The sequence below is a fragment of the Sorex araneus genome, chromosome X (genome assembly GCF_027595985.1).
Source record: "Sorex araneus isolate mSorAra2 chromosome X, mSorAra2.pri, whole genome shotgun sequence".
Classification (NCBI taxonomy): Eukaryota; Metazoa; Chordata; class Mammalia; order Eulipotyphla; family Soricidae; genus Sorex; species Sorex araneus.
Genome location: NC_073313.1, coordinates 39,802,343 through 39,827,783, shown reverse-complemented (window position 1 = coordinate 39,827,783; position 25,441 = coordinate 39,802,343). Strand labels below are relative to the sequence as shown.

The 25,441-nt window shown below is 39.1% G+C and overlaps 1 protein-coding gene across 1 annotated transcript in view; it reads right to left on the bottom strand.

Annotated features, from left to right (window-relative positions):
• Window positions 1-205: 205 nt before the first annotated feature.
• Window positions 206-25,441, bottom strand: part of OTC (ornithine transcarbamylase) — a 78,200-nt gene continuing 52,964 nt past the window's right edge. The window contains exons 5-10 of the mRNA XM_004612918.2: window positions 23,546-23,699; window positions 20,874-20,996; window positions 14,731-14,784; window positions 14,502-14,651; window positions 11,390-11,527; window positions 206-616 (exon numbers count right to left, since the gene is read on the bottom strand). Coding sequence (XP_004612975.1) covers window positions 557-616; window positions 11,390-11,527; window positions 14,502-14,651; window positions 14,731-14,784; window positions 20,874-20,996; window positions 23,546-23,699 — 679 coding nt within the window. The 3' untranslated portion in view covers window positions 206-556. The remainder of the gene's footprint in view (window positions 617-11,389; window positions 11,528-14,501; window positions 14,652-14,730; window positions 14,785-20,873; window positions 20,997-23,545; window positions 23,700-25,441) is intronic.

Below are 25,441 nucleotides of genomic sequence, written 5' to 3'. Positions count from 1 at the left end.
TTAAAAATACCATGGGGATGGTAGTATAAGACACACCACAGCAGGTAGGGTGTTTGCCTTGCACACAGCCCACCTGGGTGAGATCTCCAGAATCCCATATGGTCCCCTGAGCACTTCTAGGAGTAATTCCTGAGTGCAGAGCCTGGAGTAAGCCCTTTGCATCACGAGGTGTGGCCCAAAAGACAAACAAAAAAATAACGTGGGTAGCAGTTTATTAAGGTAATAATCATAGAGTGCAAGTAATGACTTAGACATCATGTGCTATAACCACAGTATTTTATATTGAGTTAAAGCAATTATATATGATTATTGTCATGCTATTTCAATGTAAATCAAAGATTATGAACTTCAGAGATTTTAAACCAAATTTGGTTGTGTACTATGGTGTGATCGATATTTAAGAGCTTCAGGCAGGTTTTGCAATGGCAAAGCAATGTCAAATGTTCACCTACACCATGTATCAGAATTTATTTTTTAGACTCTTATCCTTATCCCCCATAAACTGATTCAATCAGTTACTGAAGAGCAGCATTTCTCTTTGACTATTATCACAGCATCAAAACTTTGGCTTCTGGAGCTGAGGTGAGTAATCTGTCAGCAGGGACACCATAACAGCCTGGAACAGAGAAAGAGAAAGAAATAGAGGGATAAACATTAGAAAAAGTCTTCTTTTAAACCTAGGGAATAGTGCACTCATATGTGGAATATAAAGTAGCAGAGAGGTACAAGCTTCCAATGATGCAATTTCTGGCAGAAATTTCTCTGGACTTAGTTACTAAAATACTAAAATACAGAAATCCAAAACCGTGCGGCCGCTATTGCGGCCGCTCGACCTCATATCTCTTCATTCTCAGCAATGGAAAACAAATTATCAAATGCTTCCTTTTCAGCAGGTCCGACTCTGAGGGGAGAAACTCCAAACAATAATAGTGAGTTTTTTGTTGAAATATTGAATGTAATCAAAGTAAAGTGAAAGTAAAGTGAAATTTATCAGTTACACAGGCAGGGTGGGGAGCTGGGGAGCTGGGGAGGTGTGGGGGGGTGGGGGAGGTATACTGTGGTTCTTGGTGGTGGAATATGTGCACTGGCGAAGGGATGGGTGTTCGAACATTGTATAACTGACACTTAAACCTGAAAGCTTTGTAACTTTCCACATGGTGATTCAATAAAAAAAATTAAAAATAATAATTAAAAAAACCTAGGGAAGAGAACTAGGTGTAGTTTTGAAGCGCTATGGTTAAAATATGTTTGCTGGGACAAGGAGACAAAGCACTTTGAATGCTGGAACACATGCTTTGCATGTGGGAAGTCCTGATTCAATATCTAGCACCTTACAGCTTCCCTAAACACTTCCAGGAGAGGCTCCTGAGCACCAAGTCAGGAGTAACCTCCAAGTGTGGCCCCAAAACAAAAAATGTTCTCCCAAAGATTACTGTATCATTGTCATCCCATTGCTCATCGATTTGCTCGAGCGGGCACCAATAAGGTCTCCATTGTGAGACTTGTTGTTACTGTTTTTGGCATATCGAATACACCACAGGTAGCTTGCCAGGCTCTGCTGTGCGGGCAAGATACTCTCGGTAGCTTACCAGGCTCTCCGAGAGGGATGGAAGAATCGAACCCAGGTTGGCCGCATGCAAAGCAAACGCCCTACTCGCTGTGCTATTGCTTCAGCCCCTCCCAAAGATATAAGGGGACAATTCTGAACGAATATCTACTTTTATTTGCATAAAGAGCATCTGAAGTGATAAGGCTGAACTAGATCTGTACAAACACTGTGCTTCTGTAAGTCTTTTACCAGGACTAGTGCAATGAGATACCCCAGGGTAGCCTTGATTGGGTTTTCTGATAATAAGTGAAACTTCCATATTTGTTGGTTTTAGGGAAACAGAATTCTTCCCACTGTGGATTGGTTATTTACAACCCTGGGAAATTTAGAATTAATCAAATATGTAGTAATGAAAGTAAATCATTCTGACCAATGAATAATGCCTGCCAGCTGAATCTGGGTCATCCTGAAAGAGCACTAACTTATAGTGAGAAGGACAGATTCCCCTTTGACTATCATCCACATGTGGTCATTTTCACTTTTACTCATGCCAATATTTACAGAGGTCACTATGGCAATCAGATGCAATGCTGACAAATATTTATTGTGTGTTTATTATGGGACAGCGTTGTGCACTAAGTGTCTTATCATGTGTTAGTCATTAAGGAAACATTGCCAAGCATAGGGTGAGCTAGAGAGGAATTCACATGCTTTATCTCATTTAATGCAACAACCTTTAAAATAGTGTCACTTGTATAGATATCTTGTATGGAGAGCAATCCTTGAGATGATATATAGTACAGAACTGGGTTAGGACCCAGGCTTTTCTGACTCTACTTTGTGCTTTTGTGCCACACTTGGCACTGGTCAGGACTTACTTCTGGGTCTGCACTCAGGAATCGCTCCTAGAAGTGCTTGGGGAACCATATGGGATGCCAGAGATCGAACCCAGATCTGCTGCGTGCAAGGCAAATGCCCTACCCCCTACCCACTGTACTATGATTCCAGACCCTCTGACTCTACTCTTTTCTTTTAATCAAATAACTGTGAGATACACAATTATAAAGCTGCTAATAGTCAGGTTTCAATCGACTCTACTCTTTTAAAAAATTTTATTGATTCACTGTGAGATATAGTTTCAAGCTTTCAAGTCTGAGTTACAATCACAAGATGATCAGACACCCATCCCTCCACCAGTGCACATTCCTCACCACCAATATCCCCAGTATACCCTCACCTTTCCCACCCTCCCTCTGCCTCCATGACAGACAAAATTCCCCATACTCTCTCTCTACTTTTGGGAATTATGGTTTTCAATGCAGAGACTGAGAGGTTATCATGTTTAGTCCATTATCTACTTTTGGCACATATCTCCCATCCCGGTTGATTCCTCCAACCATCATTTTCTTAGTGATCCCTTCTCTATTCCAGCTGTCTTCTCCCCGCCCGCTAGTGAGGCAGGCTTCCAACTATGGAGCAATCTTCCTGACCCTTCTATCTACTGAGCTAACTCTACTCTTAAGAGACAATTTATCCCTTTGTCTTTTGGGTACTTATTCTTTCTTTTTCAGTATGCTATGCATGTGCTTCTCAGCCATTTTAGGAGCTCTGGTCTTAAATTTCAAATGTGTTCTTGAATGTATTTATTGAACATTTACCACATACTACATACTAGGTCTTGCATCGAGTGCTTTATGAACATCATGCCATTTAATATTCTTTTCTACTGTGTCAGTACTAAGTGATATATAAAATACCGATGAAGAAACTGAGATATAAGAATTTTCCTGAGTGGTAATAGAGGTACAACTGTACCTGCTTGTCCTAGACCTTTACTACTGTGCTCAGATAGGTGTTAACCTCATTTAGTCCTCATAGCCTTGTAAGTTGTGCATTTCCATTTTTATTTTCTTCTTATTTGAGTTAACTAGGCTTAGCTTGTACTCTAGATACTCCAAGAGCCAAAAATTTAAACTCATTTTCAAAGTCTATGTCCTAGTAACAATACTCTATATTGCCTTCAGGCTACAAATATGTATTGAGCAACATATTTGGGGAATTAACAGGTACCATTCTCAGTATAATAAAAATTATTATAGCAAGTGCCACTGATCATTGCCAATAGATTCTTGGAAATTGTGATCTTTAGGAAAATGACTTATGAGGAAACAGATCCTCTAATAAGTTTCAGCTCAGTATCGGTTATGATTTTTGTTTTTCTTACCAACAAAGAGTCTCTCGCCCCTGCGCCTGGCTGTCTTCACCGGGGCCCCTCAGAGGGGGGTGGGTTGAGTTTCCCTCACTGCCCCAAGCAGAGCCCCCACAGCCAAAGACCTCCAGAGCCTAGCCACAGCCATGCTCAAGGCCCATTTCCACACATTAAGACGAGCATCATGCATGAAGGAACCGGCAGAGGAACCCAGGTATATGGGACCTGGGGCTGAGATCTCCATGCCTGCTCAGATCGGGACTGGGCCTCTTCCTCCCAGATCCCCCATTCTCCAGTAGCTAGGCAGTCATACCCAGAAACTGACCCCAGTGCTGTGTAATCCTATTAATGGCCAAAAATAAATCCAGAGACTATATAACCAAGCTCCCGGAAAACATCTTATATCATAGTTCTCCCTCTCGGAGAACCTGACAAGCTACCAAGAATTTCCTGCCCACATGGGAGAGCCTCGCAAACTCCCCACGGTGTATTCATATGCCAAAACCAGTAACAATGATGGGTCTCATTCCCCTGACTCTGAAAGAGCCTCCAATGTGGCACCATTGGGAAGGATGAGTAAAGAGAGGCTTCTAAAATCTCGGGGCTAGGATGAATGGAAACATTACTGAGACTGCTCGAGAAAATCGACGATCAATGGGATAATGATGATGATGATGATGATGATGACCAACACTTAAATAAAATGGTATTTGGGAGAGATGGTTATACAGAAAATATCACTGCTTTAAGGGAGTTTTCATTATCATAGGCACAGGTAACATGTAAACAAATAATAAAATATCAAATAGTGATAAATGGAAACAACCTAAATGTCCAAGAACTTATGACTGGATAAAGAAACTACAGTACATATGTATATATAATGGAATGCTACTCAGCTATAAGAAAAGATGAAATCATGCAATTTTCTACTATGAAGGTGGATTTGGAGGGTGTCATGCTGAATGAAGTTAAGCAAAAGGAGAGGAACAGATGCAGAATGATTTCTCTCATATGGATATAAAGAAACATAGTAAGGAAGTAACAGATTTCCAAAGCAACAAAAACTCAGAACTGGTATTACCTTGTAGGAAGCTTACCCTGAGGGATGGATGGCAGCTACAGAAGGATAGTGGTGAAGAGAAGTGGACAGTCTGGTGGAGGGTGGGGTGTTGGAACATTTTGTGAATGAAACCCTACCATAAACAGCTGTGTACATCACAGTGACTAAAATAAACTCAGAGAAATAGTGGCTGCAACCAACCATGGTTCGATCCCCAGCGCCCCATATGTTGACCCTACACAAAACAGGGAGTGATCCCCGAGAGTAGAACTAGGAGTAAGTCATGAGCACAGCTGGGTGTGCCCCGAAACTTTTTAAAAATACAAAAGTAACTCTTGTGGGGAGGAGAGAATGTGTTTTTATTTTAGACAAAGGAATCTAAAGGTTTGTGCACAATGGAGAAATGATGTGATTACTAGAGTGTTCTTAACAGCGCTGCTGGAAATCACCCAGCATGAAGTCTTAAAAAGCTAATCTGAGTGGTAAAAGGGGACTTTTTTCCCTTTAAAAATGCTTTAATCTTTCAGAACAAACTCTTTGATCTACTTAGCTACAGACCTTACGTAAGCCATAACGGGCATCTCAAAATTTGGGCCCAGTCCGCACCTTTCCTTCCTTATTCTATCCTGATTTTAAATGTACTTACACTGAATGTAGAAATCATTCTTTAGATGGTAGTGATGTTTAACAGAACTTTCTGCAGTGATGAAGATGTCCCATATCTGGGCTGTCAGATACACATAGTGTAACCAGCCACATATACCTATAAGTACTTAAAATGTGCCTAATGTGTCTGAAGAAATGAAGCTTAAAGCTTATATTATAATTAATGAATAAGTTTAATTTAATTGGTAACCAGGCCCTGTAGTTACAATATTGGGTCGTGAAGTTCTGAAGAAAAAAATGTGTTGTTCCTTTAGAACATCCCAGAGAAATCAAAGACAATATCACTAAGCCTTTATAAATGCCAGTGAAAATAAGCAAAGAGTAATTTCTTTACCCATAAAACAAGGATCAAGACTAGATGTTCTCTAAGGTCTTATTCCACCTAAAATGTGATGCTTCTACAGACAGCGTGGGAACTGTGCAGTATTGTTTTTGTTATATCTAAGTTCGACAGAAGGCCCCCCACACAGTAGGTACTCAGTATATGGCAGAAATAAAATTCATTCAATGGTAACTCTAGTAATCTCGCTCAGAAAGTTAAAAAAGAGCCAGAACTGGAGCAATAATACAGTGGGTAGGGTGCTTGCCTTGCAATAGGCTGACCCCGGTTCAATCTCTGGCACCACAAATGGTTTCCCAATTCCTACCAGGAGTAATCCTTGAGCACAGAGCTGGGAGTAAACCCTGAGCATAGCCGGGTGCGCCCCAGCCCCCGCCCCAAACAAAAATAAGAAACTGAGCAGCTTGTGTGCTGTCACCTCCCTTGCAGAATCAATGTAGAGTATTATGACCTTCTGTCTTTCCACTACCATAGTCCAGTTTCGAACCTTCTGAACATGGGACTTCAAGTAGTCAGTTGATGAGTTCAGGGACCTAAGACTAAACATCACATGCCATCTCATAGCTTAATCTGCTTATTTTGTATGTTGGACACCTGAACCTGCAGAAGTAATACTTATTAAAGATGACACAGCTGACTAACATTAAAGACAGCTAGGGTTGTGGCTGGAGCACAGCGGGTAGGGCGTTTGCTTTGCGTGCGGCCAACACGGGTTTGATTCCCAACATCCCATATGGTCCTCTGAGCACCTCCAGGGGTAATTCCTGAGTGAAGAGCCAGGAGTAACCCCTGTGCATCTCTGGGTGTGACCAAAAAAGCAAAAAATAAATAAATAAATAATAAAAATAAAAATAAAGACAGCTAGGGAACTCAAGTCTTCTCCTACTTAGTCTTTCCATTTTAAACCTTTAACTTAATTTTACTGTGGTTGATCTTCTGTTTTAGTTAAAGTATATACTTCACTAAATAATCAGGATATATAGAAATTGATATATAGATATATAGGTCACTATGTATCTATGTCTATGTCTGTATATCCATGCAAACATTTCAATCATGTATATAACATTTATTTAATTTTGTGAAGTAAAATGGATGCATAGGTTTTGCTTAATAAGCTCTTTAAATTTTCACAGGTTCAGAGTCTCTTCATAAGTGGTACTGTAGAAAGCTTTTAGTGCCCCCTCCTTAATTTCTGCAGAGAAGTGGTTTAAAATGGGCTTAAATGGAGTTAGCTTTGTAACTCTAATTATCTACTGATAAAAGAAAATAGACTGTGAGGAAAATGTTTTGCTATGTCTCTTGATTAGGTACATGATTTGGGAGCTCAGTTTCCTTTTGGTCATCTAGACCCTTGCCACACTATATGTGGGTTCAAAGAACAGCAGCATCTGCATTGCCTTGTTAGAAATGCTGAATCTGGTGCCTTATCGCAGACCTACTGACTCTAAATCTGTACTTTAACAAGATGCATTGGTGACTCAAATGCTGATCAAAGCTTCAGAATCAGTGGCTTGCCTGCAGGCATGGCAAAGTGTTGAGTTGGCAAGCTGGAATGTACAGTAAAAATAAAGCCATTAAATGATCACTCTGGATAGAAGCTGCATGCTGAAAGTAGGTAAAGGAACAAGCATGATAACCTCTCAGTATCTGTTGCAGATCATAGTGTCCGGAAAGGTGGGAAGGTGGTGGGGGGTGGGGGGAGAGAAAGAAGGATAGAGAAAAAGAAAGAAGTGGGAGGCTGGAGCAATAGCACAGTGGGTAGGGCAGTTGCCTTGCACGCAGGCGACCCGGGTTTGATTCCTAGCATCCCATATGATCTCCCAAGCCCCACCAGGAGTAATTTCTGAGTGCATGAGCCAGGAGTAACCCCTGTGCATCGCTGGGTTCGAACCCCCCCAAAACAAAAGAGAAAGAGGAGTGCCTGCCATAGAGCCATAGAGGTAGGCTGGGGGGAGGGGGTGGGAGGGAAACTGGGGTCATTTGTGGTGAGAAATGGACACTGGTGAAGGGATGGGTGTTGGATCATTATATGACTGAAACCTGATCATAAACAGCTTTGTAACTATGTATTCCACAGTGACTCAATTAAAAAATTAAAATAAAAAATTAAGTAATTTGTGTCATTATTAGATATGACAGATATATAAATGGATTGGAGTGATAGCACAGTGGGTAGGGCATTTGCCTTGCACACGGCCAACTTGGGTTTGATTCCTCTGTCCCTCTTGGAGAACCCGTCAAGCTATGGAGAGTATCCCTCCTGCACGACAGAGCCTGGCAAGCTACCCGTGGCGCATTCGATATGCCAAAAACAGTAACAAGTCACACAATGGAGATGTTACTGGTGCCCACTCGAGCAAATCGATGAACAACAGGATGACAGGGCTACAGTGCCATTCTATAAATGTAGCTTTCCTTGGCAAATGGAATCCTGATTGACTTTCAAACAATAGTGAAGTTTCGAATCTCTCTTGGTCATTGTGTTAAACAATAATCATGATAACAGTTAATTGTATTAAGTATTATACTAAATCTTTTAAATGTATTTTTGATGGTTCTAATAACCCTATCTCCATTTATGGATTAGACAGATAATGAGCAAGATACTCATTTCCATCTGTTTTTTCTATACTTCAATAGCTGGAAACTACATTTCCCAGACCCCCTTGCAACTCGAGCCTAGGTACACCATTCAGCTGCATCTAATCAAGACTCATATACATCAGTGAACATCATGAAGTGGAAGCCATTCTCTGAGAGATTGAATCTTCAAATACATATGCAGGTGAATGTATCTACTTTAGCTGTGGCTTTTATAACAGAATAGCTAATATTTAAATTTAAGCATTTCTATTACCAGGCTATATATGGGTGAATTTTACAGTAGTCTTTGACTACAAAGGAGCCATGATGTTTTGGAGGCAAATTTCCTCCTTGTGTTGTTCCTGAATGTGTTATCTGAGTGTGATTTACTGCAGTCCTTATCACCAGAGATTCTGGACGTTGCTTAATGTCTTTTAATAAATAACTTCCCATTTATTTACCTATTGTGGATTCTATTGTGTGCCAGTAAGATTCTGGCTCATATGGTAAACTGAGAGCAGTTTTAAAATGGTGGAAAAAATATGACATGTGAGTATTCTGGTTTTCAGATAAGGTGATATTTGGAACATTGTACAACTGAAAAATTAAATTATTAATATTTTCCAAAATAGTGGTGAAGATAAAATTGATGGCTTATTTTAAAGGGACCAATTAGTTCATATTAGTTTCACTTCAATTCTGTAAATGCTCTACACATAAAAATTAAAAGATGAACTGATATAACATATGATCTTTATCTTACCTTTTGTTGATAACTGATTTCTATATTGAACCACCCTTGCATCTTGAGATAAACTCCACTTGACCATGGTGTATAATCATTTGATATGTTGCAGAGTTTGGTTAACTAGGATTTTGTTGAGGTTCTTTGAATCAATGTTCATCAAGACATTGGTCAATAATTTTCTTTTTAGTAGTATCTGTTTATTTTAGTCATTAGTGTGAAATTGGCTTTATAGAAGCTATTAGGGAGGACTCTTGTTTCCTCAATATTTTGGAAGAGCTTGAGTATGGGCACTAAATCTTCTTTGAAGTTTTCATAGAATTCACTAGTGAATTCAATTCAATTGGACCTGGGCTTTGTACTTGGGAGATTTTATTGCTGTGGATTTGGGGCTACTCCCTGCTCTGAACTCAGGAATCACTCCTGGTGGTGCTTGGGTGAACACATGGGGTGCTAGGAATCAAACCTGAGCTGGCAAGTGTCCTCCCACTGTAGTATCTGTCCAGCAACCTTAGTGAGATTTTTAATTATTATTTCAATATCTTTACTTGAGAAATTGTCTATTAAGATTTTTTATTCCCTGGGCTGGATCGATAGCACAGAGGGTAAGGCATTTGCCTTGCATGCGGCCAACCTGGGTTCGATTCCCAGCATACCATATGTTCCCCCAGCACCGCCAGGAGTAATTCCCGAGGCAGAGCCAGGAGTAACCCCTGAGCATCGCTGGGTGTGACCCAAAAAAGCAAAATTAAAAAAAAAAGATCTTGTATTCCCTCTGGTTAAATCTTGGGAATTCATATGATTCTAGGAAATTGTCCATTCTTTTAGGTTCTTGAACTTGGTGACATAAAGTTGTTCATAATAGCCTCATTAATTTTTTGCATTTCTGAGGTATCATCTGTAATTTTGACCTTATAATCTCCAATCCTATTTATTTTTTTAGTCTTTTTTCCTTGATTAGCTAAATGTTCATCAATCTTGTGTACACTCTTGAAGAAACTATGCCTGATTTCATTGATCCTTTGTATTATTTTTCTGTTTTCTATATTATTGAATTCCACTAATTTTTATTATTTCACCGCTTCTACTTGGTTTGTGATTCATTTGTTGTTATTTTTCCAGTTTTTGTAGCTGATAGGTTAGATTGTTGATTTGAACCCTTTCTTCTTGGTGTGACCTTAATAGCCACAAACTTTCTCCTTAGTACTGCTTTCAGCAACCCCATTTCTTGAAGTCCATTCCAAGGGCCCAAAAACTCTATTCTGAAAAGACATCTGTACTTCTATGTTCATTTTAACACAATAACTGAAGCTGAAAACCATCCAATGTCCAAAAATATATTACTGGATAAAGAAACTATGGTATTTATACACAATGAATACCATTTGGCTATAAGAAAAGGCAAAATCATGTAATTTTCTGCTATATAAATGGATTTGAAAAATACTATGCTGAGAAAATTAAGAAAGAGAGGAACAGATACATAATGATCTCTCCCTTGTGTGAGATGTAAAGAAACATAGTAAATGCTCAAAGGCAACGGATACAGAATTGGTCTATCATAGGAAACTTGCCATAGCAGTGGAGGTGGAGGGATGGGGGGGGGTGGGTGGGAGTATAAGATAAGGGGCAAAGACACTGGGACAATGGTGGAGGGAAGTGGACACTATGGTGCAGGATTTGTTGCTGAAATGTTTTGTGCATAAAACCCTACAATTAGCAGTATTACAAATCATGTTGCCTAAAATAAGTATCTAACTTTAAATGGTTGACAGATAATAGTGACTGGTATTCAGACTGACCAAGAGCAGTAGGACTTTTGTTTAAAATAGGTACATTTAACCAAACTTTAAAAAATGTCTGTCAAGGTGGCAGGCTGGGGGATGGGAGGGAACATGGGGATACTGGGAGAGGAAGTTGACACTAGTGGTAGGATTGGTGCTGGACTATTGTATGCCTAAAATTAAACTATAAGTGAGTTTGTAAATCATCATAGACACATTTGGAGGGGGATCAGTTTTACTCTATTAAAATATAGAATAATGAGCAATGCTAGTGAGCAATAGTAACCTATTGAGAAATTTCTGGGGGAAATCAAATATTGTATGACCAAGTAATATAGAGTTGGATCATCTTGGCTGCAAGTTATTAACCAAAAGGTTCATAAATGACAAGTTGGAGCCACACACAAGAATTCCTTATCCTCCGTTCCTATTCTATTTCTTGCTTACCATGATTGTCCATTTTCTATTTTCAGCCTCTGGGAATACAAGTGATCGTGGACAATAAAACACTTCATCATCTACTTCTTCTGGCTTTCTGGGCAGGCAATGCAAAAATGTCCAGTCAGAGGCAGCTTCTTTAGCAGTCTAAAAAAGAGATGGGACAAAAAAAATATAAAGTCAAAAGTGACAGGAATAAAACTAAATTTGGGCTATTACATGTAACTCACATTTTCTTTAATATTTAAATCTTATAGGGTCTGGAGCCAGATTCAACACAAAGGAGAGACAAAGGGGCGGAGTAAGGATATTAGTTCAATACACCCAGGACAAATGTATGTGATATTTTCAATTTATAAAACATAAAGGTCATTTATCTGGGAGTTCATCACTCCAAATTAAACTACTAACTCAATTTTCTGGTATTCTGTCTAGTAGGATAATAGACATTTCAGTAAGAACTCCAGCAGTGTAATATGTGATAGCAAAAGGCATGTTTTATGACCCTACACGTACATTGTTTTTATGTGACTGTGTTTTATTTAGGACTGGAGTGATAGCACAGCGTGTAGAGCGTTTGCCTTGCAAGCGGCTGACCCAGGTTCGATTCCTCCGTCCCTCTCGGAGAACCCAAGCTACCGAGAATATCCCGGCTGCACAGCAGAGCCTGGCAAGCTCCCCGTGGCGTATTCGATATGCCAAAAACAGTGACAAAAAGTCTCAAAATGTAGACGTTACTGGTGCCTGCTTGAGCAAATCGATCAACAATGGGATGACGGTGCTACAGTACAGTGCTACAGTGTTTTATTTAAGCTTATCTCTAAATTATGTAACTAAGTACTGAAAGCATATAATCACTTATTCAAACAATTATTGAATAGAAATACTGTGATAGAAATGCATTAAACAGGATTATGGTTATTATGTACTAGACATTTCTTTCTTAATGCAAATCTACTGTTTCAATTTTTTCAAACAGTTAATTTTTGAAAATTATATTTTAATTTCCATTATTCACTTACAGATCCAAAACTATATTCCCACATACATTTTTACCTTAAGATAACTATTAAAATTTTGTTTAATTTTCTATCCTAGTGCTAGGTTCAGAATCTTCTGAGTTTCTAAATATTATCAAAGCAATATGAAAAGGAAATAATATTTGAACCAGTAATACATTAGAGACTTGATTGTTCCTTATAGCTAATAACACTGTCACCAGAAAAAAAAAACGCTAATTTGGGGCAAAGTAGGTATGAGGTAAACTGCAGGAAATTTAAAATAGTCCATGAAAACATTTGTCATTATATGACAGGGTGTTAGCTATAATTTATAATGAAGTTCTAAAGCCAATAATAAAAGGGAGAAAAGCAAAGAGAATGGGTACAGAATATGCAAATTATTTATAGAAAAAGATGTGGAATTGTTCAATGGACATGAAAAGATATCTAATTTTACTGATAATCAGAGAAAAGCATGTTTTAAAAAGCAAGAGCTATATATTAAAATCTAAATAACAAAACAGGGAGAGAGCGTAGAGATCCCCTAAATCTTCTGATGGACAATCTTCAATAATTGCTCTATTTAAAAATGTATATGCCACTTCACCCCAAAATAATACCAATATCTATTCTCCAATAGTGCTTACACAGAATATGTTCATTACAGTATTGCTTGTAATTGAGGTAATTGGAAATAAACTAATTTATAAGCAGGAAATCTTTTGAATACATTATGGTCCATTCACACAATGAAATTCTGGGCGACCATTACAAAGAATGAACACATTTGAATGAGTGGGCAGAAAATATAAAATTTGCTAAATGGAAAATGTCATCAGAAAATACATTTTGAGGCTGGAGGCAGTACAGCAGGTAAGGTGTTTGCCTTGAACACTGCCAGCCCAGGTACAGTCCTGGCATTGAATATTTGGTCCCCGTGCCTGCCTGAGTGCACAGCCAGGAGTAACCCCTGAGCATTGTCGAATGTGGATATCCCCAAGACCAATAAATAAATTTAAAATACATTTAATATGTCACTGTTGAAAAATCAGTACAGGGGAAATAGACATCTGCAAAAAGACTCATCAAACTGATCAACAGTGGCTACCTCTCAGAACAGTCTTCTAAACGGAGGGAGAAAAAGACATTTCAGTTTTTCTTTTCCAAACTTAGTTCTATCAAAACGAGGAACCTGGGGGGCCGGAGGAGTAGCACAGCATTTAGGGCACTTGCCTTATACACAACCAACCTGGATTTAATTGGGTTGTATCCCTGTCACCCCATACGGTCTCCTGAGCACCTCAGTGTAGAGCCAGGAGTCAGAACTATGCCCTGAGTACCACCAAACCAAAAATAGATAAATAAACATGGAACTCATCTTTATATATTGATTTATGAGTAGAATATGCTATTATGAGTAGCATATCTATTATAATACTTAACCCCTTTCTCTGTCCAGATTGACTTCTCTGCTGACAACGAATTCCAGCAAAACCGTTTGCCAAATAGAACTTAGTAGCAAGGCAAGTACTTGGGTTCTGCCCTTGACTAACTGAATCCAAAACCCTAGAAGGTGAAGTCCTGCCAACTGTGCTAAAACTCTTCCAGGTGATTCTAAGGCATGCCCAAGACTGAAAGATCATTGCTTTGGATCTTAATAAAAGGCATCAGGTCAGAAGGGGGTTCCCCTGGGAGTGCCTTAGAGATAGCAAAACTAAACTAGATTTAAGAGTGTTCAGAAAACCACAGTCAAGATCTAGGTTGAAGAACTTAACTGTGGGGTTTTCTTAAATCAGAAGATACTGAATGCAACAGAAGTAACCTAATGTGTTCAAAAATAAAGAATTTCAATGTCTCTCTTGCTGTGAAAGGGAAAAGCCTAGGACACTCTTACGCCTGGCTTTCAAATTCCTTCATTCAGGCATTCAGGACAAAAAGGATCCAGTATTCCAGATTACACTGCCAATCTTCAGGAGAGAGATTCTGGAGGGGATGCAGTCAGTGAGTCCTTTATAAGGAAGAAAAGAGCAGTCTCTCTCCCAGAAGTGAACGAGTGATTAGACAGTACCAGCCTTTATCAGCAGAATTAGTTGAACTTTCAGAAAGACATCAATTTGTACCTTCATGGTAATCTGGTAACCTTGGAAAGCCTGGAGCCGTTTTTTCTTCTCCTCTTCTTGTCCCATGCTTATCCACGTGTCTGTAATTAATACATTGCCTCCACGAGCAGCTTCCAAAGGGTTATTTGTCAGCGTCATCTTGGTACCATTCTAGCATACACAAACACCCAGTTAACCAACTTCAGAAGACAGAGAAAGGCAGTTAAAACTTTACACATAAGGACCGTACCTCCTTAGCATACTGCTCTGCCAGCTTGGTTATATTAGGATCCGGCTCATAACCCTGCAAGGGGAAAATTTAACTGTTATTTGGGAATTTGATTGTATACATTTTCTTGTGAGTGCATTAGTTGCCTTTCAACAATACACCCAATATCCTTCTATCATAGCCCTACCCTGGTCAGCCGAACATTTTTTTTTTCACATCTAGAATTTCAAACCTTATTAGAGCTTTACCCAATTTAGAACAAAAAACAATTGTCCCACTTTTCCTTTATCTTTGGCCTCTTTCCTCATGGCAAATCTCTTTGTTCTAACAGCCTAGCATATGTAGACTTCTACATAATTTTATACATATACATAATTCTACAACCACATGGTTTTCATCTCAGTGTCTTTGGGCATGCAATTTTTATTCTGTTTCAATTGATTTCTCTTGGGTTTATAATGTTATGAAATTCCAGGGGTTATGGAATTTCAGCTTCATGTCTTGATATGTGTGTATCAGATCTCCAACCCCCAAATCCTAGTCCTAGCCATCCCACCACGAAAATGATACATTTCTCCCCTGTCTTTTCCTCCAGTATCCACCACAATTTCCACCAAGTCTGCAAAGTTAGTTTTGTTCATTTTTTTTCTGTCAATTTACTTCCATGAGCTATTTTTGCAAATGCTTTCTTGTCTGAAATGTTTTTCCCCCCACTTACTCCATGTGGATAGTGCTCTCCGCTCCCAGAGTAGATGGTTTTTCTTCAGAAAAGCCTCTGATTGCCTCCACTCCACCCCAGCTAAAGACCAGCAGCCCACACACACACACATCTTATTCTTTTGCATTCACCAGCCAACGTTCTGAACACATCGTGCTTGCTTGTAGATGGCATTTACACAGCAAGCACCCTGTTTGTGCTGAAATGGCTTGGTAATAGTGGGATCAGGAACTAGGAGAGTCATTTAGGGCACCAAATCTAAGGAGTCAAACATTCAGAGTTGTGCAAACCCAAATATTGTTCCATAGGTGCTTGGATTGCTCACTTTGTGTCATCTCTAAGTGAGGGGACATTCTGGGCAAAGCTACTGGCCTGCAAGCTGTTCTGTACCTCACAGGTAGCCCATCTTCTTCCTTTCTCACCCTCTTGTCTAGTGTGTATACCATAGCAAGCTTGTTAATTTTTTCCTAAATGCTTACTACTCTTTCTTCAGTTGAGGCTGATTAAAGGTATGAAATCGACCCACTGGCGTCCCCCGTATCTGTCTCTTTTAATTCTTTTCAACATCTTGCTGCAGGAAAGCCTATCTTATTGCTGTATCTGAATGTGCCTGGTCCCTTTCTGCCATCAGAGTCTTTCACCCTCGAAGACCTCCCTCTCTGTTCACTCCTGGGCATCGTCAGTGGAAGGTGTGAACTCTTTCTCTCTCAAAACTCAAGGCTACTCTCACTTCCAGAGCCACCATCCTGTCAGTCCGAACTCCATAATTAGCCTTGCAGTTCTTCATCTTGCTCATTTTCCTGAATTCTCAGCTTTATGGGTTATGAGTTGATTTTTGAAATATTCAGTAGGGCTGTGTGGATGCAGTGGTGTGTGACCCAGATCCCCCTTTAAGAATAGGCTTCTTGGGGCCAGTGCGACAGTACAGTGGGTAAGGAGTTTGCCTTGCACGTGGCTGACCCAGGATTCGATCCTCACCATCCCATATGGTTCCTCAAGCACCGCTAGCAGTAGTTCCTGAGTGTAGAGCCAGGAGCAACCCCTGAGCATCACCTGGTATGACCCAAAAAGCCAAAAAAAAGACTTCTTCCTCCATATGTCAGGTATGCTACTGGAAGACTGCTTCAGAGAGCTGAGTCACCCAAGGCCACCTTCAGGGGTAACCTACAGTCATTGACTGATTGACAGGAGACTGTGAAAATATAGCTCCCTACTCCCAACTCAAAACAGATCTAAATATCCAACTAAGTCTAGAACTCTTAGAAGGTCAGTTGAGGCTGTCCCTGGAAACTCATTTTCCTCCCTCTGTCCACTCCTGCTTCCTTCCTCTCCCTTCCATAGTTGTTGATCTCAAGGGTACACCCTAATAAACATCCTGCACATCCTGCATGATAAACTTCATCTCAGAGTCTTCTTCCTGGGAACCTCAACCCAAGACAGGCGTGTTCAAGTTAACTCATTTGGAACTGTTTATTTGCACAGGAATGTCTCTCATACTTCCTCCTCTCAGTATAAAATTCTTAAAGAAACTACTTAGATTTTGATGTTAACAGCTTTAGACACCTTAGCAGCTTTACCACACACAAATAGCCATAAATTCCAGAGTTCATTTATCAGGATTTGAAGAAAGTAATTAACAAAGCTTTGCTAAATTAACAATAACGTTGTGATCATTCATACTAATAAATATAAAGGTAGAGACTGGGCTATTACCCCATGTGTCTCTTACCCTGCATATTTTTTGCTTCTCTTTGGAGATCAGATTTTACATTCCCAAGGTATAATCATTCTTAGAGGAAAAAAAATCAATAAGTATTTAGAGAACCAACAGCTAGGTTTGGAAATGAGAAAATCACCCAACCTTGCATGCACTGGGCCATGACTGAGAATACAAAGAGGAATTCTTTACTCACAGCTCAGCTTTCTATATTAAATCATCCATTGGCTTTTACATAAATTTTAAAAGCAGATGAAAGAAGTGATTAACAAACCCAGTTTAGTCTAAATATTCACTTAGGCAATGTTAAACTCATTATTATCAATAGTTTATGAAGGGATTTTACAATTGTGGAGTAAATTCTGTTTTCTTGAACATGTAAGTTATTTTTGGTTGAAAATGGGGAAATAGATTAATTATGGCCTTGGAAACTTTTCAGTGCTCAGTAAATTTACAATAAATCTCCTAGTTTTATCTCAAAAGGAAATATGTCTGCTTCTAAATTGATAGAACAGCTTCTGTACTATCAGGCTTTCCAGAAGACTTTTAAAAACTCTTACTCCCACCAAGATATTTAACCATGTTTTAGTGATCTTTTATCATTTAAATTAGTTTCTGCATAAGAACAATACTGAAATTACTCTATAATACTGGATTTTTCCCATTGATATTAATAATACATCCTTGACACATAATAAAATATTTAAAAATATATTTCTCCAACAGAATAAAGTTTTTTCCTAAACACCTTATAGAAAGAGATAATTATTGTCAATGTATGTTTAATCTGTAAAAGCAGAAACCAGGAATAGTTTGCATTAGAATGGAGTCTTTCTTCAAACTATATTTGTAGTGAGAGTATGTTAACCCTTCCTTTAAAGCGAAAAACCATCTTAAGTACAATGTCAGATATGACCCTTTATTTCTGTCAGTACTGAATGAAAAATAATCATCTATTGTAAGTCATCTTTTTGTCCCTGAAATTTACTATTACAGGGTGACTTCTAATGAATGCTTTTGTCTAAGCCTATGATTCCTTCTATGGCAAGTATCCTATTGAACAATGTGCTCCAAATATTCATGCTCAACCACTACCTTAGAATGTGACTTATTTCCAAATGGGGTCTTTGTACATGTAATTAGTTAAGGTGAGGTTCAGGGCGAGTCTAAATTTATTATAACCAGTATCCTCATAGATGAAGTGATGTTTGCATAGAGAGACACAGAAAAAAAGGAGCTAGAGAGAGATTGTCATGATGAGCCACAAGCCAATGAATGCTTGAGGCTATAAGCAGTGGGGAGACAAGGAAGAATCCTTTCTTACAGAATTAGAGGGAGTGTCCTCTGCTAACACCTTAATTTTAGTTTTCTAGTATTCTAAAGAATTTGGTAGCATCAGTTGGTGGTAATTATGGCAGGCCTAAGAAATCAGGGCAGGAGGTTCGGTGACTTATACTGGTTCAGTAAGAACACTAGGGAAATGGGTTTTGTTGGACAATAATAGATATTGTCAATACCATTAGAGCATCCTTTTATAGAGCTTTGGATCCATCTTCTCCATTTCATAGTGATTTTAATACCTTCTTCACTAGCTCTTCTCTGAAGACTGCCCTCTAGTTACTAGACTTATTTTTTAGCCAGAAGTACCAGAAAGTATTCCTACTTTACCTTGCTGGTGAAATGATCAATGGTTCAAAGAATGAAAACCTACCACCCTTACCTCTGGTTGGGACCATTATTTAGGGTATAATTTATACTCAAACTTTTACCTGTAGGATCAGGTTGAATCTTCCTTCTGTGGAAGGAAGTGCCTGACATGTCACTAGGGTGACAAAGTCATCTCATTTTCTCAAGAGTTTTCAAGACTTCTACTGAGTCCCATGTCCCCTGTAAATCCCTTAGACCTGAATAAATTTGAGTATTTTGTAACTATAAATGGAAGTCTGCCTAGATTATCCATTTTCTATATCTTGATATCCCTACCTTAATACCTACCCTACATGTTTCATTTAGGAGCACTTCCTTAATAGAAAATTAGTTCATTAATCTTCATCAGGGCCTGTTTATGGAAAACATAGCATAATACATTGGGACAGGGGTGCAGCGTATACAGAGCCTCAAGATATTGGATGTTTCCTTACAGATAAGCTCAGATATTTATTTCTGCATATTGTACAATTTACGATCCTAGTGGTTGACAAATAAATATCGTACTCTCAATAAGCTTACAGGGAAAAATTCTTAGGCCTTGCACATTCACCTCTAGCTATCTTCTAGAGTGAACCACAGTAATGATTCTTGACAGCAAACTCACAATTGGTTAGAAACAAATAAGTCTACAATAATAATGAATAATCATCTCTTAATAGAAGTATTGATTCTATTATGTATTTGGCCTTTCTAACAATTTCTGTTTATGGAAGTATTCTCTTCCAAAGACTCCTAATACAATATTAAGGGTGAGGGAGAAATGCAAGAGAGAAAAGAACTCAGTAGAGATGGGGATACTTGAAAAGTTCTATGAGGATCATTCAAAACTAATTATTTAAAAAAATATTTCATAGGGTCTTTCACAGGGTCAATTTTAATCCTCTACAAGACTTATTTATTTTGTTTGAGGCTTGGTCAATTTTAAATAGGGTTTATTCTAGAGGACTCTGCAGGTTTTCACTATGATGTGTTTAAAAATAAAACACATTTAAAATAAAAAAGGATACTACCAACTTTGGGACTGGAGCAGTAGCAGAATGGGTAAGGTGTTTGCCTTGCACGTGGCAGACCCAGGTTCTATTCGTCCATCCTCTCGGAGAGCCCGGCAAGCTACCGAGAGTATCCCGCCCACACGGAAGAGCCTGGCAAGCTACCCAATGGTGTATTCGATATGACAAAAACAGTAACAAGTCTCACAATGGAGATGTTACTGGTGCCCGCTTGAGCAAATCGATGAACAATGGGACGACAGTGCTACAGTGCTACATGTAGTTATGTTATTGAGTAGGTAAGATATTTATATGTTAAAAAAATAAATCACATAAAAGTAGAAACTGTGAAGACCATCTCCCTCTTAACTCTATCCTTGAAATGTCCAGTTACCCTTCTACAGTCAATTATTTCCAGTTTCTTCTGTATCAAAAGATTTGACCTATGGAAAAAAAAGCTATGATTCTTGTACAGTCTGTAAGATATTAGCAACAGGGTAGAAAATAAGCAGAGCATCCCAGTCTTCTGGGCCTCATAGTTTAAGTTCTGGAGAGTCCCTGGAGTTGTGTTTTGAAGTACTAAGCTGACATATATACCATCACTAAGACCTTCACATTAGATTGACATATTTCTACCAAATAACATATTAGAAAAAAGATGTTAGTATCCTCCCCATGTATTGGGAATTCTTCGCTTTCTGGATTTTATTGTTCCTTCAGCCTTTGTGGTAATGTACAAGTATGCCAATCAACATAATGGCTAGTTTCAGAGTATTCAAAAGGGCCATTCAGACATGCCTTTAGCATAAACTCACAGGTTTAAAGGCATCAGCAAAGACTATCTTAGCATAGCCATGAAAATATGGGCACACAAGAAGCTAGATCGCTATAATAACATGGTTAGTAACATACCCTAAATTGTGTTGACCACACATACTCTCTGTGAATGAATAGAGGTTTGTTTTTACTGGATTATTGAATCTGGGATGGCCTTATAAAGGGGTTAGTTTCAAGGAAGAAAGTTTCCCACCTTTGGTGTAGCTGCCTGAAGATGCATCCCAAATTTTGCTGCACTCATCATAATGGAGTGCAGAATGTTGTTTCCATCTCCAATCCAGCTGAGAGTCAGGCCTTTAAGAGAGCCATAATGTTCCTAAAAGGCAAAGAGTTATGGGATTGTATCTGGGAGGAAGCTCACTTATGTAAAACAATTAATAAGATCCAAATAAAAGTCACGAGGTCAGAGAGATAGTACAGAGTATAAGAAGTTTGCTTTGCTCTCAACCAACCCCAGTTCAATCCCCAGTACCACATATGGTCCCCTGCACAATGCCAGGGGTGATACCCATGCCCAGGGAGAGGAGTATGCCCTGAGCACCACTAGGTGTAGCCCCTGAAAACAAAACCAAAAAGTAAAATAAAATAGTCATCCTGTAGATTTCAGTGTTTTTTGGAATGGATAAATACCTATTTTTTTCATTACACAGAGAAATTTAATAACACGAATGATAGCCACACACAAATAATAGTAAAACATACACACATATTTTTGCTTTTTGGGCCACACCTGGTGATGCTCAGGGCTTACTCCTAACTCTGCTCTTAGGGATCACTCCTGGAGGTGCTTGGAGGACCATATAGGATACTGGGGATCAAACCCATGTGCAAGGCAAACACCTAGTGTACTAACTCTTTGGCCTTGCAAAACATACTAATATCTTAAACCAATATATCCCATGACCTCCAAGGAAACTCCTATTTTCATATACTTGTAATGTGAATCAGTTTTTGTTCATTCATTCAACAAATCGAGTACCAGCTACATCTAAACACTCTCTTTGGTACTAAAGATATGACAATGAACCAAGATATCCAAAATCACTGTCTTTATGGAACGAAATTTCTTTGATATAAGAAAAGGGAAATATGGTCCACCTTAACAATATTGTGAAGTGGCTGTTTGAATATTTTCATATTTATATAAAGTTCAAAGACATGCCCACAAAATAACCCTAGGTTGTTTATAGACAAGTGTAGTTAAAGTATAAACACATGCCTAGAAATCATAAAAACAAACCTCAGGATAATAAATTGTAGGTGGGGTGAAAGGAAATGGGTTCATGGAGAGTTACACAGTGGACTTAAACTCTATTTGAAATATTTTAAAACAAACAAAAATGTACCAGGAGCTACTATAAAGGGCTGGAGTACAAGACTAGCATGTCGAGGCCCCATATTCAACTCCTGGTACTGCATAGTTCCCTGAGCACCACAGGTGAGCCTGGTGTCCCTCTGAGCACTTCTTGAGAATTCCCCCACACAAAATAAATGAAAGCTGCATGAAATTGTAAAGATCTGACCGACCTCGTGGGCATACAGATAATTGCTTTCTTTTCTTTTACCTCATGTCTTTATGTTTTATAAATTTTCTGTATTTATAGAATTATGAATAAAGAAGGGAAAGTCTACGAAATTTGGAGATCCTAGAACATTTAAAAAAATTTTATCAGTGAATCACCGTGAGGTACAGTTACAAACTTATGAACTTTCATGTTTGTATTTCGGTTATACAGTGATTGTTTACATCCCTCCACCAGTGCCCATTCTCCTCCACCAATGTTCCCAGTATCCCTCCCACCACCCCCACCCCAATCCCAGAACTTTTTAAGTAGCTAAGTTTGGATACAAATCCAAGTCCATCTGACTTTGATTCTACACAATTTATATGCTGCTATTTGTTCATTAAGCTCCTGCTTTGAATGTTCTATATGAAAGCATCTTACCAGGTCCTACAGGGGACAGTGTGGTGAATAGAATATATCACTATCTCTCCATGAATGTGTTAATCTAATAATGATAATGTTCCAAGAGGAAACATTAAATAATCTGGCATAGCTATAAAGCTGTATCTATGAACAGCCACTTTGGTGTTTAGATACCATCCTCTCTGAACTAATATCCTCATCAGCAAAGAGTTTTATTTTGAGTTTACTCTCATATTTGTACATGTGTAGTGACTAAGTCTGAAGTGATATGGACTTACACAGGTTGCTCTGATTTCACAAAAAAACTATGGTGTCAGGTTTCTAAACGTCAAAAGAATGTAGGTTGGCTGTAGATAGCCAAATGAGGTGACTATATGGAAGTTATTCAAGTTCCAAATGTAGGGAACGGGGCTAAATTTGAGCCTCAATTCTATAAATTCTGCATGCCTGTGATTTTAGTCTTATACAATCAGTTTATTAGTCATATTATTAAAATTATAGAAAGCATCTTCTTCTCAAAAAGTGATTTCTACCACATTGAATTTTCAAAGCACATTATACCAGTTTTCACTCACAAGCCACAGAACCTGATGCATGTAGAATCACATAAAGCCTTTCCATTCTGTATGCTCGAGCATCCCCTCTTCAACCATTGTGTTACCCAAAGGCAAAGCAATAGAAAGAACAGAGGAGGAGAATGGGCTAAAAGAGACTGGGGATAGAACTGCAAACAGAAGGATATTATAATCTGTTTTGAACAATGTTTGTCATGGAAATCTAGTATGCACCCATATGTGGCTATGTTTTGCCAAGACAATATTTGGGGAAAAAATTAAGAAGACCATGATTTAAATGGTTCCATTTAGAGATAATCAGCAACAATTTGTTGATTTTGTTCATATGTGAGACAAAAAAGATTAAAAATAAAATAACCCACCTGGAGAGTGAGATAATCAGCCAGAATCTGGATAGGATGGTACAAATCTGACAGCCCATTGACAATAGGGATGGATGCTTCCTTAGCCAGGGTGACCAGATCTGATTGTTTATACACCCGAGCCAATACTGCATCTGTCATGCTAGACAACACACTGTGGCAAACCAAGAAAAAGACAATCTAAGTTAAACATGCTTCATAATTCCTTCTTTAATAATTATCATAATTAGTACTAAAATGCGAATGAATTCGAGTTTGTATTGCTAACAATTGGGCTGGAGCGATAGCGCAGCAGGTAGGGCGTTAGATTTGCGCGCGGATGACTCGGGATCGATTCCTCTGCCCCTCTCGGAGAGCCTGGCAAGCTACTAAGAGTATCTCACCCGCATGAGAACCTGGCAAGCTACCCGTGGCAAGTCTCACGATGGAGATGTTCCTGGTGCCCCCTCGAACAAATCGATGAGCAACGGGATGACAGTGACTTTGACAGTGATTGCTAACAATTGCTTGTCAACATAAAATATTTGAAAGTTAATATTTAATAGGCAGCTGTGAATTTTTTCTTATTTGGGGACCACACCCAGCGGTGCTCCGGGCACTGGATTCAGGCTCTGGATTTAGGGATCAACCTAGCGGTTCTCTGAGAACCACCATATGTGGTTTCAGGGATCGATCCCAGGTGGGTGGCCATGTGCAAAATAAGTTCCCTTCCTGTTGTACCATCTCTCCAGCCCCCTAAATAAGTATTCCTAACAGGGGTCAAATGTTCCTTTTGGACATGTCCTGTCTAGTGACCACTGATTTGATTGTAATTTATAGGGAAGAACTTCAATATGGGTTCCACAGTCATGATGATGAGTTTTAATTGATAAGTGACAATTGGTCAAGTTAAGAGAAACAAGCTCAAAAACAAGGTAACCAAACATGGATGTTCTTTCATGTGGATAATTTTCCTTTGTATCATGCCAGAGAAACATACATTTTTTTACTATGAAATTGCAAGGGCCACTGTGGCTGACAGAGAGATACACACATTGATCATTCCACAAGATCTTAAAGGAGTACCATTAGCTGACAGTCACCAACTGTTGAATTTGAGTTTTCCAATGAGGGTCACACTCACTCGGTCACACTCACTCTCAGGATATTCCCATCCAATAACAGAGCTGGATGCAGATGTAAGAAGGGTCCTTTTGCCTGGCTGGGAATTCTCTCATGGGTAACCTTTGCCCTGTGGTTTCCCATGGGCTTGGCCAAGACTTTCTCATACCTCAGTGTGAGGGTTTTAGTGCCCTAATCCTTATCCCTCTTCTATCACTGGAGCCAAATCTGTATGGAGATCTGAAGGCTCTCCTGCCTATCATGGCCTTCAATTCCCTTAATATTTTTCTCCATTTCTATTAATGTTGTACTGACATTTCTTTCTCTCCCCAACACCCCCAGTCTCTGTGCTCTGTGGCTTTATTTTTTTACATTTTGTTCCAATGCACCATGATTTACAAAACTGTTATTGGTATAGTTTCATACGCCAAAACTATAGCACTACACATTTCCCTCAATCAACCTCTTCCACATCTAACCCCATCTTGGAGTGCTTCTCAGTGAATTGGATCTAACACAGAGAGCAATGAACTTTGCAGAGGCTGAGCCTCAGAAGTTCTTCAGCTGTAGTTCTTGCACTCTGAGTGGCTCTTCCCTTCTTCGGAAAAAGTCAGCAAGGGTTCGACATTCTCCCACACAAAGAATCCACTAAGTGGGCCTGGAGTTGGGAGGGGGTTTGCCTTGCATGCGGCCAACCCAAGTTAAATCCCTGGCACCCCATATGTTCCCCCCAGCACTGCCAGGAGTAATTCCTGAGTGCAGAACCAGGAGTAACCCCTAAGAATCACCTGATGT